The 18,750-nt window shown below is 38.2% G+C and overlaps 1 protein-coding gene across 1 annotated transcript in view; it reads left to right on the top strand.

The window, feature by feature from the left end:
* DIDO1 (death inducer-obliterator 1) overlaps positions 1-18,750 on the top strand; it is a 55,916-nt gene that overhangs the window by 4,970 nt on the left and 32,196 nt on the right. The window contains exons 2-7 of the mRNA XM_075438870.1: positions 9,525-9,714; positions 11,757-11,867; positions 12,172-13,081; positions 13,399-13,717; positions 16,706-16,918; positions 17,671-17,896. Of these exons, the coding sequence (XP_075294985.1) occupies positions 9,618-9,714; positions 11,757-11,867; positions 12,172-13,081; positions 13,399-13,717; positions 16,706-16,918; positions 17,671-17,896 (1,876 nt within the window). The 5' untranslated portion in view covers positions 9,525-9,617. The remainder of the gene's footprint in view (positions 1-9,524; positions 9,715-11,756; positions 11,868-12,171; positions 13,082-13,398; positions 13,718-16,705; positions 16,919-17,670; positions 17,897-18,750) is intronic.

Below are 18,750 nucleotides of genomic sequence, written 5' to 3'. Positions count from 1 at the left end.
GAGCATGTGTAGTATAGATATGACCAGTCTTGTCTGTAATTAAATATAATTATGTTTGCCAGATTTCTGGTGGGCCTGCTTCTCACTGGTGGGCCTGCTTCTCAAGTGCCTTGAATGTTTCTATGAGAAATTCCTATTTAGCTGAACTTAGCTGTGGGAACTTCACTCTGGTTCAAAGAAGCACTTTTTGCTACTTACCCAGAATAAAATGCACTTGTAATACTTGGTGCTGTTCTCATTCTGCTGCACTACCTACTAAGTGCTCGTCCCTTCTTTCCTTTAATTTGTTTTTCGAACTGTTTTGATCCTGTGTGACACAATCTGAAATAAGCATTTTTTAAAAATGTTTTGCTTGGGAAGATGATTTTCTAATCTGAAATATATCAAAATAAACTTCAGTGTGTGTGTATTTTGTTTTGCATAAACCAGGGAGCTACTCGATGTGTTTTTGCTTCGAGTAGTAACGTCATACTGTGGAGTTGCTCAGTGTCTTTTCTAAGTGCTCCTGTGCACGAGAGTCTGCTGTGCGTGCATGGCAATGTCATTCTGTGCATGCACATTAAATTCACCACTTCCAGGAGGTCCCACATTCACTGCAAATGCGCAGGATTGCTCTCCTGTGTGTGCGCAGTTTTCCATCATGTGGAAAGGCAGTGGCCTTCTTGTGAGGCTTACGTAAGGTAAGTGAGTAGCCTGACAGAAATCATGGAAAGGATGATGGTGGATATGCTAGCTTCAGACATACAGTAGAGAGGGTTTATAATAATGGATGACTAAAGACATTTTAATTTGGAAAGGTTCATTTCTTTATTATTACAAGTACAGAGACCAAGTGAATGTATTTATTGTTTTTAAGGGAAGCTATTTCTTTAACTTCTTGGAATTAATCCATTTGATTAATTATTTTAAGAAGTAAGCTGTCAGGTTGCTTTGCTGTAGAGTTGATTGTCCATTGAGAATATTTCTTCAATACCTTTCTGAAGTGGAAAAAAGTGATCTTGTGAAATTTGTAAATATGTTGATTCTCATTTTTCATGAGAGGGAGATCTAGAAGAAAACTGAACACTTTTTTCTGCTTATTTGGACGTTAAAAAAAAGTAGTTAATGTTTACATTTTAAAATCTGATTAGTTGATTTGCATCAGCACTGCATATTGATAGTGCTTGGTATCATGTAAATGTGCACTTGGTGGGCTCTCCTGTACTAAGACAGGACAAATGTTTTGCACCATACTGTGGACATTGGAAATAACTTTTCAACACCAAACAAAAAAAAGCTGCATTCCAAGTCAGAAAGCCTGCAGACCACAGAACTTCATTGAAATGGTCTGTCTGAGTCTGCAGGGCTGTCTGGCAGTGGAAAGATGGCAGTGATGGATACTACTGAATTATTTGTGATTCCAAGTGACACCACAAGGTCTTACAATACCTTCGAAGATTTCTTGATAAAATGTCAGTGGGATTGAGGAAGGAGGTCTCAGCAGAGGTGCAGAAGCCTCTGATTTTTTTTTTATTTTTTTTTTAATCTTCCTTCCACCCCCCCCCAGGACATCTGTTCACACTGGTGTGCTAAGGTGTCCCGAGGGAGCCTTTACCTCACATTGGAGACCACTGTGGTATGGATGCCATCACACACTTTCTGTCCACTGTCTTCAAAGGGTGCAGGTTATGTGTCCTCCAGGGCAACCTCTGTCCTCCAGTGCAACCGTTTCTATCCCAGGGCAGCCTGATCTCCCATGCTAATCAAGTCAGTTCTTTTCCGTTACTTTTGGTGGGGACTTAGGTGGGGTACTACCCAACACTGCAGAATGAGGCTTTACAAGCACAAAACCTGTCTTTGTAAAGGGAGATGGGGAGGCGAGGGGAGAAGCAGCAGGTCTAAGTGGGTGTGATGTGCGACTCTATCGTAGATGTCAGTGGTGCCATCCGTGATGGATTAATACCATGTTGTGTTATGTGCATCTGGGGTTGAAATACTGTACTGATAGTCAAGGCTGCCTTAAAACTAGATCTTGGTGATAATTTGTCCTAATTTGGCTGTGTAGCACGGTTCGTATTTGCCTAGAATTATTACTGCTTTATGCGGTATTTAAGAAGCATACACATTCCTGAAAATAGGATGGGGTGTTTCTGAGGAACGTGGTTGTATTACTGAATTACGTACTGCTGAATCTACATCATGCAAATTTGAAAGCTTGTTAATGTATTACTTTAAATGGGTATAATGTGTTGACTCTAGAATAGGAAGGAATTAACTGCCACTCTGAAGTTGTTAGTATTGTGGGTATATGAGGTGGTAGGTTTGCTTGTAGTCTTGACTTTAATTTAGTGTGTTTAACAATAGCCAGCAAAGCATTTACAGATTAGTATTACAGTTCTTGTAGTGTTACTTCTCTATGTTTTTATTCTTCTAACTATAAGCATTGAAATACTTCTGTTATGCAAATTTTATCATGATCATTCAAATATAAACTACCTGGCATAAAATCTTTGTATTTACCAGGCATGTCTGGACTTTTGACCTTGAACTGCAGCTTGTCTATAGCAGTCAAGTAGTGAGATAGTAAATTATTTGGGGTGCAGGGGAGGAGTTCAGGATCGCAGCAGTTTTTTTACATCTGCCTGTATCCAGACTTGAGCCTTACCACTGCTGCCTCTCTCGCTCTTCAGCTCTCACTGCTTCTGTCTTGTCACAACATTCCAATTTCACAACTTTTGGAAAGGTGTTCTTCTTTCAGAAGGAAGATACTTAAATCAGTAAGCAGTGGATACATTTTATATGAAAATAAAAGACCATATACTAGTTGTATTTGGTCATCTCATTTTCTGTTGTTTCTCATGCAAGTAGTCTGCTCTTGCATCTTTCGTGGGATAGAGGGAACTGCACTGCAGCCCTGCGTGTACGTGGCTTTCTCCAGGGCTAGTGCAGAACCTGTTTCCGTTGTTCTTCGGGGTCAGTGGATTGTACCTTTTGTCCATGGTCTGGATGGAACTGCTCGTTTATGTCCAAAGTAGGTTTTGCCCTGCTGACTTCCTTTGGGCTGCTTTTGTAATGCTTGTTGATGCAAGGGATTAATTTTGCTGCTGCTTAGTAGACAGAGTGCAGGTTTCCCCAGATGTCATCTTTGACAAATAGGGATGCAAAGTAATTTTTCATGGGATCACTCTTCTGAGTGGAGTGACATCAACTGAGCCATACCGACATTTTTTATTTGTATCCAAAATTATGTCCTTATATGAGTTCTCAGACAATTTTTTTCTCATATAATATTAATATTTTTGCAAATTAGGATCTTTTTAACACTTAAAGGAGGCATAGGTCAAGCCCAGTGCCTCTTTTACAAGGAACAAAATGAGCAGTGTCAGTTGTGGTTGGAATCACTGTTACATCATTCTGGAAAGGATGCTTTCTGTCCCGTTCATAACATTCTTTAGTTTCTTTGATGTTTAAGAAACCTATCCTGGATATTTGGTTCCAGCCAAATACTTTGCATGTTAAGCCTTCTAATTCTGAAGAAACTCAGAAAAATATAACTAAAGGCTAGTTACAAGTCATTCTAAGAGAAGCTGATATCTTAAAGACTGCCATAGGCTGGATTTGTGTCAGGATGTGAGGATAAAACTGGTCACTGATTAATGATACCTGCTTTTAAAAGCTAGAAGGTATTAGACTCTTATGCTCTGAATTTCTTCGCAGATACAGTCTTCTGTCTTCTCACTAATCCTAGTTTTCAGAACGTTGCTGAACCTTACATTGGCCATTGTGGTTGTTTGAGATTTCTGTCCTGTCCTTGGGCCCTGGCCGTTGAATTTCCATAATATATCTAAAACATTAACTGAACCTTCAACATGAAGACTTAAAAAAAAAAAAAGTGCCTGTATTTCTCTCTCACAGTAGAGCTCGACATTTGTTAGGTAACAGGTCACACCGAAACAACTTGTGCAGGCACTGTCACAAGCCTTAAATACGAGCTGAACCTTGTTTTTGTGGGTGCTTGAGTAGGGGTGAGTATACATGAGGTCTTTAAAACAGAGATCCTTCTGTAGAGTTCTTAGGGTGAGTAGGGAGTAAGAGAATTAATAGGTGCCAGATGTTAATCATTTGGACTAAAATATTCATGCAAGGTGCTTGTCTAACCTCTAAATAATGAGGTACCAGAATCTGCAGATTACAGCAAATTGACCGAGTAGTGAAGAGTGCTGACTTCCAAGAGCATGGAATAAGGTGCAGCAGACTGTCATCTAGCTGTTGACAGTGAGCGTTAACATTAATGAGAGGATAAAGATCGCTAGTCTTTTGTATAGATTCCTCAAAAAACTAAATAAAATAGCTAGTAAGCTGAAACTGAAGAATTTATCCCAAATTCTGACATAGGTTTTTTTTGGGGGGTGGATTATACAAGTCCTCAGGTAAATGAGAAATTATGTTATTTCATTTGGTTGGTTTTAGTTCATGTTAAAGGCTTTACTACTAAGCTGTCTTTCAAGAGCCTTTTTTTGAGTCTTCCCAGTTAACTGAGGCAGGGAATTCTTAATACAGTTAAAATGATAAGCTCTAGAAAAGACAAAATCTTTATACAGTCAGTGGATGCGTTGAATGTCTCATTACCTCTTCAGGGAAATGAGAGAAAAAATAAAAGTGCAGATACTGATCTGAATGTATATTTGTTGACAATTTGTTGAATTGACCTTTGTCTAAAAATACAAACTCAAAAAGGTGGGGAAATGTTGGTGTTCTTAAAAAGCTTTGCTCTGTCATCAGCAGATTAAGATGTTATATTGAGGCATCTTAAAAAGGGCTTAATGAAGTCAGCATCAGCAGATCCGGGTGTCTTCAAGCTGCCTGTCCTGCAGTTACCATCTCTCAGCTCTGTGTTACAGGCATAGGTGATCTCTCGTCCTTTTTGCCTGAGATCTGTAAACTCTTGGGTTACAAAGGTAGATGGCGGTAGGTAGCTGCGTGCTTTTCTTGAGGTTTTCTCTGAATGTGAGAGGGATAATGTATTTACAGGAAAGTGGAGTATGATTACCAGCTTTCTCTCTTTGTTTTTTAATGAAGGTGTGTTGGAGGATGGATTTTTAATACATGCTGCATGCTTGTGAACAAGTGGTATTGCAGTAGCAGGGTTTGGAATTTGGGAATATATTCTCTGTCTCATGTTAAATTGGCTGCTGATACGGCTGGGGATTTTGTTCAAGACGTGTAGGTTTGCAGTAGTTGGAGAATCCACAGGGACACTGTGAGTGATGACTTCTGTAGTCTTGCGGAGTGGGCAGCCCTGTGTTTTCGGGTTTGTCACTGCGTGAGAATAGTTCACCAAACTGAAATGAAAAGCTTGTGACAGTTCTGTGATTTTTCTAGAGTAGGATACTTTTGTGTTTCACTTGCATCTGGAATTTTGGTCCAGAATGAACTCAAGTGCGTGACTTGTTTTGGGAAAACTGGAACATTGTACCTGCAAACTACTGGGGGAAGAAAAACCCAAATAAATGTTTTCTTGGCTGAATATTCTTTTTCGAGATACTGTGCATCAGCTTCATGCTCCACTTTTAGAGAAGTGACTGTTCTGTTTCAGTGGAATGATCACGTTATTACAGTTTGCAAGCTTAGAACAGTCTTGACCAAGGGCGCAGTTAATGAAATCCTTCTGCCTGAGACCTGATGCGCGCCTGCTGCCTGGGTGATGTGCTCGTGGTGAACATGCCAGCTCAGCCTGCACAGGGGATCGTGTTCTCCATCCATGGTCTTGCATGTCTTTACACTAGTTCTGGTGTTCAGTTTTTTTATCCATTTGGATCACTCTTTGGTGGGGTTGTCTTCTGCTGGCTGCAGAAGCCGAGTGTTTGCTAAGGAGCTGGGTGACTGTTTCTGTGGCGGAGGTGTGGGGGTGGGTGTGCTGCAGACCATGTAACTGAGCATGAAGGGAGCAAGCAGGACAGTAGCAGCCCAAGTAGCGTTAGGGTTGTACTTTGTTCTTTTTAATAAGCACTGTGAATCGTTTGTTTAATGAGAACCTGCTGTGTATGTTGCATAACCATTTAAATCAACCTAAGATTTGTGTTGGGAAAGCTTACTTCATCTGTGAAGGGAGATTTTTCCTTTAAGAAACTCTTGATTTATATTTCTAGCTTGCTTTATAGTCGGTCTCAAAAGCTTACACATTTTTACACTGAAGATTGCTTATCACAGAAGCTGTTAACCTAGGAAAAACCAGAGGACTTTTTAAATAAGCAACAGCATATATGTTAATTATTAACATTATTGTGCCTTTCCTGTCATTTAGAGATTCTTGCTTCAATTTTTTTGAACGTACATAATATCCTTTCTAAAGGAGATGTGGCAGAAAGGCAGGATGATGCTGATCGGAATTGCCTATTGGGGGGCGTACAATAATTATCAGTTTCCAGATAGAACTTCCAGTTTCAGAGATGTGATTAATGTATTAGGAGGAATAAAATTAAGTTGATCACAAAGGTTCAGTTCCTTTAAAACAAGGTAGCCAGTTTGCTGCTTCAGCTTACATTTATGTCAGTATCTCAAGTGCAATTGAACAGTTAACGTGAGAGCAAACAGAACAAAATGAACAAAAACTCATGCTGAATTGGGAAGAGAAACAGATACTTGAAGACTTCCAAAGTTGCCTTATGTTGTAGGAAATATTTTTGCAGGCAGTTAGTAGAATGTTTCTTTAGAAGTGCCAGCAGTCTTGCTGGGTTTAAAAGTGTGATTGTGAGTTAAGGCTTTATGCTTTTATGTTTTGATAGTATTTGATTTTTTTTAAAACTTTTTTTTATGCATTTAAGTTTAACCCGTATTAAGGTGCAGTTCTGTAAGAGCAGATTCATGTAAAATAAGCTTGAAACTTGTTTTGTTTTTCATGAAAAATAATTTGGACCAAATGGGGAGAGGAAAAAATGGAGATACTAAATAATAATAAGAAACAACCAAGTATTTTACAGCAAATGTAGGGGGTCTGCAATTTTAGCGTTCTAAGTGTGCTGAATTTTTATACTTCTCAAATTTGAAATTATTTTGAAATTGCAATTATGTTAACGTTTTTTCTGTAAGTAATAGAGGTAATAATACAGGTAATAATAATAATGAGATAATGTATACTGATGCACAAAGAAGCATGATTCTTGCATAGAATCCCTTAGTTTTCAATTATTATTTGTGTTAAATACTATTTTATGTTAAGTCAGAGCTGTAGCCTGGGCAGCCTTGTCGCTGGGTGGGGTATGACTAGCATTGTAAGATGTATGACGTTCAACGAGCCAGAAAGTCTCCGAAGAAGAGAGGATGCCGATTCCGTTTTTGGAATGCGTTAGTGATACCGGCTCTGTGGCTCAAACGTAATTGCAGAGAGTGTGTTGGAGACGGGGCCTTGAATGCACAGATGCAGCGTTGTGCACTGTGAAGGGAATCCTTTAGACAGTTCTTTCTTTAGTAAGTTACTGGATAAATTATTCAAATAGGATACACTTCGTGCATATTCTAGAGGCATATTTTGTTTCATTGTGTAATACTGGATTTGAAAAAAAAGTGATTAAGTGATTAGCTGACTTTCCCTCTTCCTTTAGGCGTATCACTTAAAAATTGCGTGATGTGTGATCAGTTGGAGATTCTGAACAGGGAGATTGAAAGGTTATTACAGAACAACAGCGTGGAAGAAGGCACTTTAAACTCAGAAAGTCTTCAGCCATCAGTGACTGACTCCCTGGATATAATCACTGATTCAGACAATGGAGCAAAATACGTATTAGAGCAGGTATTGAATGCCATAAGATACAGTGTTAGGGACTTCAAAATTATTCTATTGTCTTTTTCTTTGTTGTTTAAATTTTTTTCTTCTGCTTTTGGAGTGGGAATAGTTGGCGGAGGGAAAGAATGTAGATAATATACATAATCCACTATAGAGATGGTACAGGGGCAGGAAGTACTGAGGTGGGTCTAGCTGTGTACTTACCGTTTTTTTCCTAGTTCTGCTTGTCCACAGTCATGCAAGTTTTGAGATTCATTGTTCATGAAATAAAAAAGTGATCCACTGATGAAAATCACATTTTGGGAGGGGTTTGTCTTTTGCCCTCTCCTTATTTTTGTGACAGTGACATGACATTGGAGAACAGAATCACAGAATGGTAGGGGTTGGAAGGGACCTCTGTGGGTCATCTAGTCCAACCCTCCTGCCGAAGCAGGGTCACCTACAGCAGGCTGCACAGGACCTAGAGATTATAATTGCTTAGGAAATAAAAAGTGTTTCTAAACAGCAAAGATGGTTTAAGAGTTGGGGCCTTGAGATATTTGAAAAAAAAATATATATATTCTCTTAAAAGAAAAGGCAGACTGTGTATTGCCATATCTGTGAAGGATTATCTAAGCTGTTCTTCAATTTGTATGTCTCCCCACCTGGAGTGTTAACAATCAGTTTTTATTCCTTATTCCTTTGAAAGAATTATTAATGTTGTAGTTATTTACTACAGCTACTGTGGCAGATCCCCTGCATCTTTAATTGCAGAATGCTGACACGTAGAGTCTATGCCCAGTATTGTTCTTTTGTCTTCGCTAATTTTTTTTATAGGCCAGTTCAGAAGTGACTTTGTATCTTGTCCATCTGGTCCTCCTTTTCATTCCAAATTCTTTTCCAGTGTCCTTGTAGTCTGGCAGGCTGCTTTGGGTTAAATGCAGGCATTTCCTACTGATTTTCAGGCTCAGGTGTTCAGAAGAAAGCAGTGTTTGCTGTTCCATTGGCATTCTGCATGTGAATTGGGAGCCCTGGACTAAGCAGTTGCTCAGATGCTTTAAATGAATGCCTTGTGATTTTGACGTGTTTTCCAAGGGTTGGTTTTGGGGAAAATGTGTTGTTACTGATATAATCTGGTGTCCTTGAAATACAAGCTTCTGAAGTTTTCGGTATTGCAAACCTTATTAGTGAAAGGGACACTGATAAGGAATAGTCGTTAATTCTGAACCTCAACTATAAATTTTTATTATCTCACCTTGCAAAACCACTGAGTAGCCACTTGGATTTAAACCCTCAAAGCTGCAGATGTCTTCTGTGATGAAGTTTAGTACAAACTGGTAAATCTTCCCTACTGTAACCTTGGGCATGCCGATGGTGTTTAAAAGCATTTCTGCATTTTCATTGCACAATATAAGCTTATTAAATTTCACTCTCCGAATGCTTTTAAATACTGTAAATGGAATAGACTTGTTGATTACAGCTTGTTACTGTTCTGGAAATCTTACTGGGATCTAAATGAATTGATGAGAGTACAATGTTATTTTGTATTTATTTCAAGGGTCTCAGCTGTTGGTAAGTGGTGGAGGTGCTGTTGTTTGACTTTTCTTTCGGGTTTCAGTGTCTTTCTGAAAGTAGAGAACTGTCAAAAAGGCAAAACAATGGAATTTGCTTTATAATTCAATAGAGGCAAAACAATTCCAAATTTATGTAAACAATAGTAAGACAAGTTCATAAATATATTGGTGCCTTATTTTGTCTCTCTTTTCTTTTTTTCCTTTCCCAGGAGCCAGCAGGGATAGTATTTGGTGCTGCTGACAACTCGGAGACTCTGACTGGTGCTTTGGAATCGAGAGGTTCAGCATGGGCTGGAGGGATAATGCTGAATGACTCTGATCCTTTGCTGCCCTCCTCTGGCTCGCCTTTTTGTTCAGCTCTGCGGGGAGAAACGGTTCCAACCTCTAATGCTGTGTCAGGTAAAGCATGTAGAGGACACTGAAGAGACTTCTTATTTCTTTATATTTTATCTGGAGTTTAAATCTCAGAATTTGGATTAGCTCTGCTTTTAGCTTTTAACGTTTCTTCATCTTCCAAGGTAAACAAAGATAACAAACTTTAACTGTTTTGACTTGTTACCTTAATTCCATTGCAGACTTTTTCTGGTATAAATATAATTGTAATGTTGTTTAAAAAAAAAAATTAAAAATTTATAGTTAGTGATTTGGGGAGGGGGGAACTGAATGGAATTTCATGTTGGATTGAAGCAATTTCAGCTTTCTACCTGTGTACTACAGGATAAAAATTCACTTTTTATTCTGGTTGTAATGTTAAAAGTAATCAGTTACTACTTAAAATTGATGTTCTTGAGTTTGCTGCTTTTACGATGATGTTTACAGTACCTTACTGAAATGACTCTTAAGGTACAATTTGTTATTTTGTTTAACATATCTGCATGGATGTTTATGTTTCCATAGCATTGGCAGTTACATTTCTGTTGTACCATTGTTAAACATAATACTAGAAAGCAGAGGAGTTGCACGATAGAGAGATCGTGCTTGATAAGGCAAAACAGTAATGCAACTGATGCAGTATATGAAATGAAATTTATCACCGGTGTGTACTGCAAGATTGGGAAAAGCTTAGTAAAGGATGCCTCTGAGAACTTGTAGCTGTAATATTTACAGCTGTTAGAAATATCTGTGATTCTTTCAGCAAGTACTGTTACTTAGGAATTCTGTTAATGTTCCCTTTTGGCTTATCTGTGCAATTCTTGAGCCAAGAATATGCATATAACTACTCCAGGAATGTTCTTGGAGGAGAATTGGGGGTTGTTTTTTGTTGTTTTTAAAGTACTGTTTCTGTTTACCCAATTCATTGAAGTATACTTACTACTGCATTTTTTTTTTTTGCACGAGCAGCGTAATTGCAGTGACTGCAAAACATAGTTTCTGCATTCATTTAGGAGAGCATTTACATGGCATGCAACTCATTTAAAACATTGCACCATGATGTAATACTAACTGTAATACTTGTTCAAACCAGGTTATTCCTGAAGTACTCAGAATGCGGTCTCAGACCTTACATTTATTTCTCTCGTTTGCTTCTGTCTCCTCAAATAAGAGAGTCTCCTAGCATGCTGGAAAAGACTTTTGAGAAAAAAGAAATCCTTTCATTCAATGCAAACTTTTTTTTTTTTTCTGGAGAGGTGTTTGAGAATATTTTGATTTTGTTTTTTCCTGTATCATTTCTATCCCGTAAACCTTGTTAGAGAAATCATGGAGGGAAATTGTACTGCTTTTTCCTGAATACCCACCTGTGTTTCTGAAGCAACTCAAAAATAGCAGCTAAACTATTTAATAGACAAGATAATAGACCTAGCTTATTTTAACAAGGAAGACTAGGGTATTTCTCTGGTTTTATATTTTGTTCAAAATCCAAAACCTCATTATTCTTTCACTAACCCTGTACTACTGAAACAGCAGCAGCTTTGAATTTCTTTAAACTGGCTTTTGTTTCTACCTTGTTTCTTACCCTGCTGCAGGTAATCAGCAGTCCTTTCTACCAGAAAATGTTAGTGATACCAAATGCCATCCTCACCTTTAGAACAGTAACTGTGTCTGTATTCTCAGTTTGGATGACTCCTTGTTCTGCTCCATGGTCTTTCACATTGGGGCATGCCTGGTTCCTGTGGCCACCTAAGGAGTGGAACTGTGATGGGTTTTTCCCACAGACAAACCCCAGGGAACAGGTTCATACCATGAAAGGATTTTTTGAGAAATATATCAGAAATCCTAAGGCTATTAAATGAAATATGTCAGTATAGTGTCCAAACCCATATATTTAACTTCGTACTTTGAAGGAATTCAGTCAGCTTTTCATTGATACTCAGTGACTATTAGTGGCTTGAAATTCATGATAAATATTTGGTGCAATAACATAATTACATCAGAATATTTAGTAATTACTTAAGCTATTAATATTTTTTTATCTGAGTTGTGAACCTTATGTTTCTCTTCAGAGTTTCAGGGTGGGGACCGTGGTGTCTGTGCTATGGAACAAGCTGTAAGTTCACAGCCAGTGCCATTAGAATCTGAATCTAATACTGACAACATGGAAAATAGTTCTCCTGGTAAGATTTCTTCATTTTAAATTGAGCAGAAAATATGCTTATTTGTCCAGTGTGTGTGTATATACATAGATTTTTAAATAACAGAAGAGTTTGTAACAGCTCAATTACGTTGGCACAGTGTTGCGTGGTGTACTTAATTGCAACTGCTGTTGTATTACATTCACAAGAAATCTGTTTTCAGGGTGATAAAATGAGGTGGAGATACATGTATATTATCACAAAGAAAATACTATGTTGAAAAAGAACATTTAAGAAAAACCATCTTCCTTCACCACCAGTTTCATAACTATTCCCTTGTTTTTAGCATCAGTTGTGGATGAGAAAGTTGACCACAGCAATGAGGAGGAGCAAAAAACTATCAAGCCTACAAGTAAAGAGTTCAGGAAAACCTGGGGGTTTCGAAGGACTACAATTGCTAAGCGAGAAGGTGCAGGAGATGCTGATGTGGACTCTAGTGAACAACAGCCACAACAGCAGCAACAGAGCTTAAACCTCAGGCGTAGCGGACGGCAACCAAAGCGAACAGAAAGAGTGGAAGAATTTCTTACAACAGTAAGACGCAGGGGAAGGCGGAGTGTTCCTAGTGCTCTGGAAGATTCCGGTGAACCAGCATCCTGCCCAGCTACAGATGCTGAAACCGCTTCAGAAGATAGTCTTGAGAGCACTCCAGATACAAAACCTGTGACTCGGAGGATTTGGACTAGGAGCAGCAAGGATCAGAAAGACTCTAAAAGCAGGTGCACAAAAGAGGAAGAAGAAGAGGAGGACGAGGAGGAGGAAGAGGAAGGTGACACTTCTGATAGCGATAGTGATGGGTTAACACTAAAGGAACTGCAGAATCGACTAAGAAAGAAACGTGTTGAACAGAAACCTGCGCAGCTGACACTGAAGGATATACAGACCCGCCTGAGGAAAAGGAATTCAGAACAAGGTCCTACAGAAGCGGGTGATGTTGAGTCTGAAAGACAAGTTGAGTCCGAGTTGCCTGTCAAGCAAGAGCCTGAGACTGCAGACAACACTGAGATCGCAAGTCAAGTGGTTGTGTCTGAGGAAAGCACTGAAGATCTTCAGGTTCAGAAGGAGGTGAAGCCTGCCATTGGCGCAAAAGGGATCACGGATGAAGAACCTGGAGAACTGCCCAAAAGCAAACCTGAATCTGAGATTTATGATCCAAATGCACTGTATTGTATTTGTCGTCAGCCTCACAACAACAGGTAGGCAAAGGTTTCAAGTAACAATGCAGTGCAAGGAGTTGGAATTTTCCTGTGATGAAAAATCAAACCAAATGCTAATGCTTACTTTTTTGAGTATATGTAAATGAACTGTTCCATTTGTTTGAAGTTTGGGGGTGAGTTTATAACATATTTAAAAGAGGGGATAAACAAATGAATACAGAAATGGAACAGTGAGGCAGAACAGTATACTGGTATTTCAGCAGGGTGCTTAAGATCAGCTTGAAATACCTAGGTGTTCAGAATTAATTGTATTCTCACAGTGTTTCACTTTTCCTTGGTTGTTTTTTTTTTTTCAGGTTTATGATTTGTTGTGATAGATGTGAGGAATGGTTTCATGGTTCCTGCGTGGGTATTTCTGAGGCTCGAGGGCGATTGTTGGAAAGGAATGGTGAGGACTATATCTGTCCAAACTGCACCATTCTCCAGGGACAGGATGAGCCTGTTTCAGAACTAGACCAGCAGGAAGCTAAAGTGGGGCAAGTAAATACGGATGGCACAGAATTCACAAGCATAGGAACGATTGAACAAAAATCTGTCGAGGACCAAGGCATCAAGGGTAGGATTGAAAAAGCTGCAAATCCAAGTGGGAAGAAAAAACTGAAGATATTTCAACCTGTAAGTATTTTAATTGTTTCTTATTTTTCATGTTTCACCGAGTACATTGAGACAATGGCTTACTTGTACGGCTGTAAATCTGACTTGTTTTTTTAAAGCTAAATCTGAAGCCGAACAATCCACTAAACATTGCTGTTTAGCAGAAGTTTATCCATAGTTCTATCAGTCCAGGAACTAAGAAAGTGTTATTTTGAAGTGGGAAATTTAATAGTTTTTTGTAGGTATAAGGAAATGCCACACTACATGCTTTATGCTATTCTGCCCTTTACAAATACTGTTTTGGAAGTCAAATCAAGGTGTTCTTTTAATAGAAATACTAGAATTCTGGACTGGTTTATACTAGCTTTGAAATAATATCAAACAATTTTGGACACTTCCAATGATAGTGCAGCTTTTTACTTAACATTGACAAGAGTCTGTTGGAGTTAATTCCAGCTGCACTTCCTCTGTACTTCAATTAGTCTTTGAAGTTCTGCTTTTTGTCCTTATGCTTCTTGAAGTTACTACTACATAGAGAGTTGTTTTATACTGCCTTTTTTAACATAAAAATGTGTATTTCAAATTACTGCAAATTCTAGCACAAAATATAAAAGAAGCTTAAATTTTGTAATAGCAAGTTCCATGCCCAATTCAAAATACAGGCAAAGAAGCTTCTTCAGCGCAGTGTATACAGATTTAAAAATTATGCTGCAGTGGTGGTCTCTGTACTGCCTAAGCTCCTGTAGCAATGCCAACATCTTAAACATTTTCCTTTTCTTTCTTGTTAAGCCTTGAAGAGCATGTTTAGTGTATTTGCTGTTAGAATGTTACAGCTATTCATATTTTTTTCTGTATGAGTTTGTTCTCTGAGGCCTAATGTTTAAACTTTGAAATCATTCCCAGAGTAAGCATTACAAGGTTGAGTATAAGTGTCTCTTTGGAGAGATCTTTATTGTAGTATGTTTTCTACAAAACATTTATGGAACACCCCCTGCACATTAGTCAGTATAAATAGCAGAGTTATCCATATCAGCATAGTAAGCTTAATGTATAGATAAGAATAGTTTGAGCTTAATATATAAATATTTACTATTTTAAGAGGTGTAGAAAAGCAGTATTTTTCTCCAAAATGTTGTCAAATACAGTTGCAAATACATTTGTACTTCTTTGTACACAAAACCGTTTTTGAGAGTCCAGTTCTGTTGGTGTTGGTCTGCATTTCACTGACAGTGTTAGTATTAATTGTAAGTTCTGCTTCTGAGTATCACCAATTGCCCTTTGATATTAGCATGCTAACAAGTTACTTGAATGTGTTGGGCATCTCTCCTTTAGTGAAAGAAAAACATAATTATCATTAACTCCTTGCCTCTTATGGAAGAGCTGCTAATATTTTAGATATTCTTTTGGCATTTGGCAATGGGATGGAACTGCTCTATTTGTGTTTGCTGGGTGGTGTCACCTCTTGAGGGCACTGAACAGTCCGAGTCTGTCTGTGTTTATCCCATGCCGTCCCTCATACTGCAGTTAAGATCCCTCTATGGCTGTATAAACAAGCACCACTCTCTCGCTGCAGAATTCCCTGCCCATGCTAGGCAAAAAGATCATTGCTGTTTCTTACGTTGATGTGCTGAAATCACTCTGTGTTACAGTGACTGAGCAGTTCATCTGTTCGCTTACACCAGTACGCTCAGCACTTTGACAGAGACTCCTCTTTGTTCCTGTCCATAAGCACCTATAGCTGTCGAGTTTTGGTTGGTGATTAAAACTCCTAGAAATTGTACAAGTACAGACATCAACGCTGAAAGTTTTGTCATCATCTGAGTAAATGCCCTTAATTAGAAACGACAGCTCAGTTAATCTGAAGTTTGAGGTGCTTCTTAGGCACCATGAATTGATACTTCTTTCTCATACTTCACAGTTAACTGTGTGTGTGATGGAAAAGCATTCTAAAGTATAAACTTATTTTTTATGGGAAAATTCCCAAACCCGTATTTTATCAGACCGCAGCAGGTAATGCTTTGTACTGGCTTTTGATTGGGGAAAAATAAGCCACGCTAAGCAAATAAAATATATATATATTTTTAACTGGAAATATTGCTGAAAAATTTACTTTTGGTAATTACAAATTGCAGTTTATTGACAAGGGGAGAGGCTGTTCAGAACTACAGTAGTTCTGAGTGTTAGGTCAGTTGTATAACATTTTTAGGAGTCATGTAGAAGAGTGAGGCTAAAGGCATAATATGTAGAGGTGATACACTGAAGCATAAAGAACTTTCAGATATTTCTAGACTTTGGCTTAATGCACTCTGTCTTCAAGGAACATGCTATTTTCTAAATCTTAACGTTTGAAGAGGAAGTGCTTAGTGTGTAACGCTCCAGTATAAATGGAGACTAATGGTGAAGTACAGGAAAATACAGATTGCATATGCAAACTGCTCAAGTATAGCAAGTATTAGGCTATGGCAAAATTGTCTAGGAGAATTGTTGTGTTTATGTAAGTTGGAGGCTTCTAAAATTTAAATTGGTAAACCTCTAGAGCAAGAATTGCCTGTACACCTGAATAGCTGAGTGCTTCCTTTTGCACGTGTGCATGGCTGAGGACAGCTGCTAATGGTGATCTGTAAGTAAAAAGTGTGTTAGAAACCTTGCTCTTCGGAAACCCGTCCTGCATTATTAAGCAGATTTCTCACATAATGTAGAGGATCAGACAAAAGCATTTATGTGCTTATGGGATCTGAATATCTATGAAACCGGCCTCCCCGAGTTCACTGCTAGCAGACCAACCACTTGAACATACAACACTTTCTGAAACTGGCGTGTTACTAGAGTGAAATTCTTGCCTTTGTATGGTTTGTTTCTGTTGTATCATGAACGAAAGTTGTTTTCAAAGTCACTAACAGTCCTACCTGACTTCTGCACATATGATATGTAAGCATTTCATCATGTTCTGAAGGTATGTTGCTGTTGTTTCCTCTTTGAAGTTTGAACCCACTCCATTTCTATCTGTAGGTAATTGACGCTCCTGGGGCATCGAAGTGCATTGGTCCTGGCTGTTTTAATTTGGCTCAGCCTGATTCCGTGTATTGCAGCAATGACTGCATTCTCAAACATGCTGCAGCCACTATGAAGTTTTTAAGTGCTGGCAAAGATGCAAAACCAAAACTTAAAGAGAAGATCAAACCAAAATCTGAAAAACCTGGCATGCCAAAATCTCAACTGCAGGTAAGCTTATGTTCACGATCCAGTGCAGATGTCCTGAAGTGTAGTGGCTTATTTCTCTGCTCTCCTTTTTCAGTCAAACAAAACTGCCACGTCCTGCATTGAAGAGGAGCTTTCTATTTTTTTTTTTTGTTGTTGTTCTGTTGCCTTTTTCTGTGATAAAAGCATTGTTTAATTCTTCAAAAATATTTTCCTGTCACTTCTTAAAAATCTTAATAATTGCCTCTAGGTAGAGATAGTTTCTTGAAAGGGCCTTCTATGTGACAGCACTTTTTTAAAAAAAATATTTTAATTCCAAATTAATTTACCTTTAAAAAAAGTATAAGCAGTACACTTTTTGAATTTTAATTTCATTCCAAATTAATTTTACCTTTTTAAACTCCAAATTACTGGGTTCTGGGCAGTAATTTGGAATTATTGTGAATTGTCAACTAACGTGACTGCATTGTATATGTGCTTTGGGAAGCAAAAAGTTGAAATCAAAGCCTCCTCCTTTCCCTTTGAAACCATTGTAAAATGGGCAGTAGTTTTTCAAACAAAGAAAAAAAAAATCTTACAACTTGGTGATAAATACTGTTGGTTTGAGGTGGTTTCTTTACCATTCTCTTTTCCTGAAGTTACAGGGCATATTGTGAGTGTATGTACAGAAGCTTACTCTAAAAGACATTTGCGTACAAGTATGTAACTATATCTCTGCTTGTGAAATATAATGTATTTGATGATTATTAGTAATTAAGCTTCTCTTAACCATACAGGCAGGTATTAAGCCTCTTTCAAACCAAAAGAGACAATTTCCCGAGAAAAGAGAGCTGAATATGAAGACAACTGTTTTGACAACTGTCAAGACTGAGGCAAACACTCAACCTATTGCTAAAGAGCCAGCACCAGAACCCAGCACGCCATCCTGGGCAAGCGATCATAATTACAATGCTGTAAAGCCAGAAAGGACTGCTGCCATTTCATCTTCACTGTTGTTCAAATGTATGTATCGCATAGGGATATTCCTGAATAATCATTTACATTGTCTTTGAATACCCATCCATTCTTGGCTCGGCAAGACTAGGGAGTTTAGGATTTGGGTTTTTTTCTTAATGTGGCACCAAACTACTTTTCTCCACCTTCAAAGATTCGCGCACTGAGATGCACGCAAACGGGAGACACCTTTAGAAGTTTTATTTGTATCATATATGACAGTTGTATGATTAAGATAAGGTTGTATGTAATCTACCCAGCTGATTTCTGGATGAAAACTACATGATTAAGCTTTAATTTTTTCCCGTAAAGACATTAACTGTTTTTAATCTAGAAAAGGTAAGTATTGATAACATTTGTGTGAAGTTTTACAAGAAGGTCGCACAGTGTGCGTCATGAATCAGCAATTAACTGTACTAATTTGAATTGTATTTTTGTAATTTAGATTTGGCACCTGTCTCTCAGGTCTTGCATTTTCATTTTAGTGCCGAGAATGAAATCTTCACGTGGTATCCAACGATACTTTACACTTCTGCAAACAGCTTTTAACTGCCAAGTATATCCAAGTTCTTCCTGCTGCTTTTCTTCCTTACATGAAATAATTTAAAGGACCATTCTTTACTTTTAAGTTTGGGGGGAGGCAGCACTTTTTTTTTTCTTTCCTTTCTATTTGTATGTTCATAATTCACACATTATCCACACACACAAGAACACATCTTTAAGGGGATATTAGGCAGAGATATTGCCTTGCATATTTTTGCAGGTTTTGAATAGCATCCTTGTAGCTCACATAAAGGTAAGTAAATACTGGTTTGTAGCCTGAACAAGTCTTTCTGCTAATGACAGTTTTTGATTGACTCCAG

Source organism: Opisthocomus hoazin, chromosome 18, assembly GCF_030867145.1.
Source record: "Opisthocomus hoazin isolate bOpiHoa1 chromosome 18, bOpiHoa1.hap1, whole genome shotgun sequence".
Lineage (NCBI taxonomy): Eukaryota > Metazoa > Chordata > Aves > Opisthocomiformes > Opisthocomidae > Opisthocomus > Opisthocomus hoazin.
Note: the sequence above shows the minus strand (reverse complement) of the source record. Positions and strands in the feature narration are given on the sequence as shown.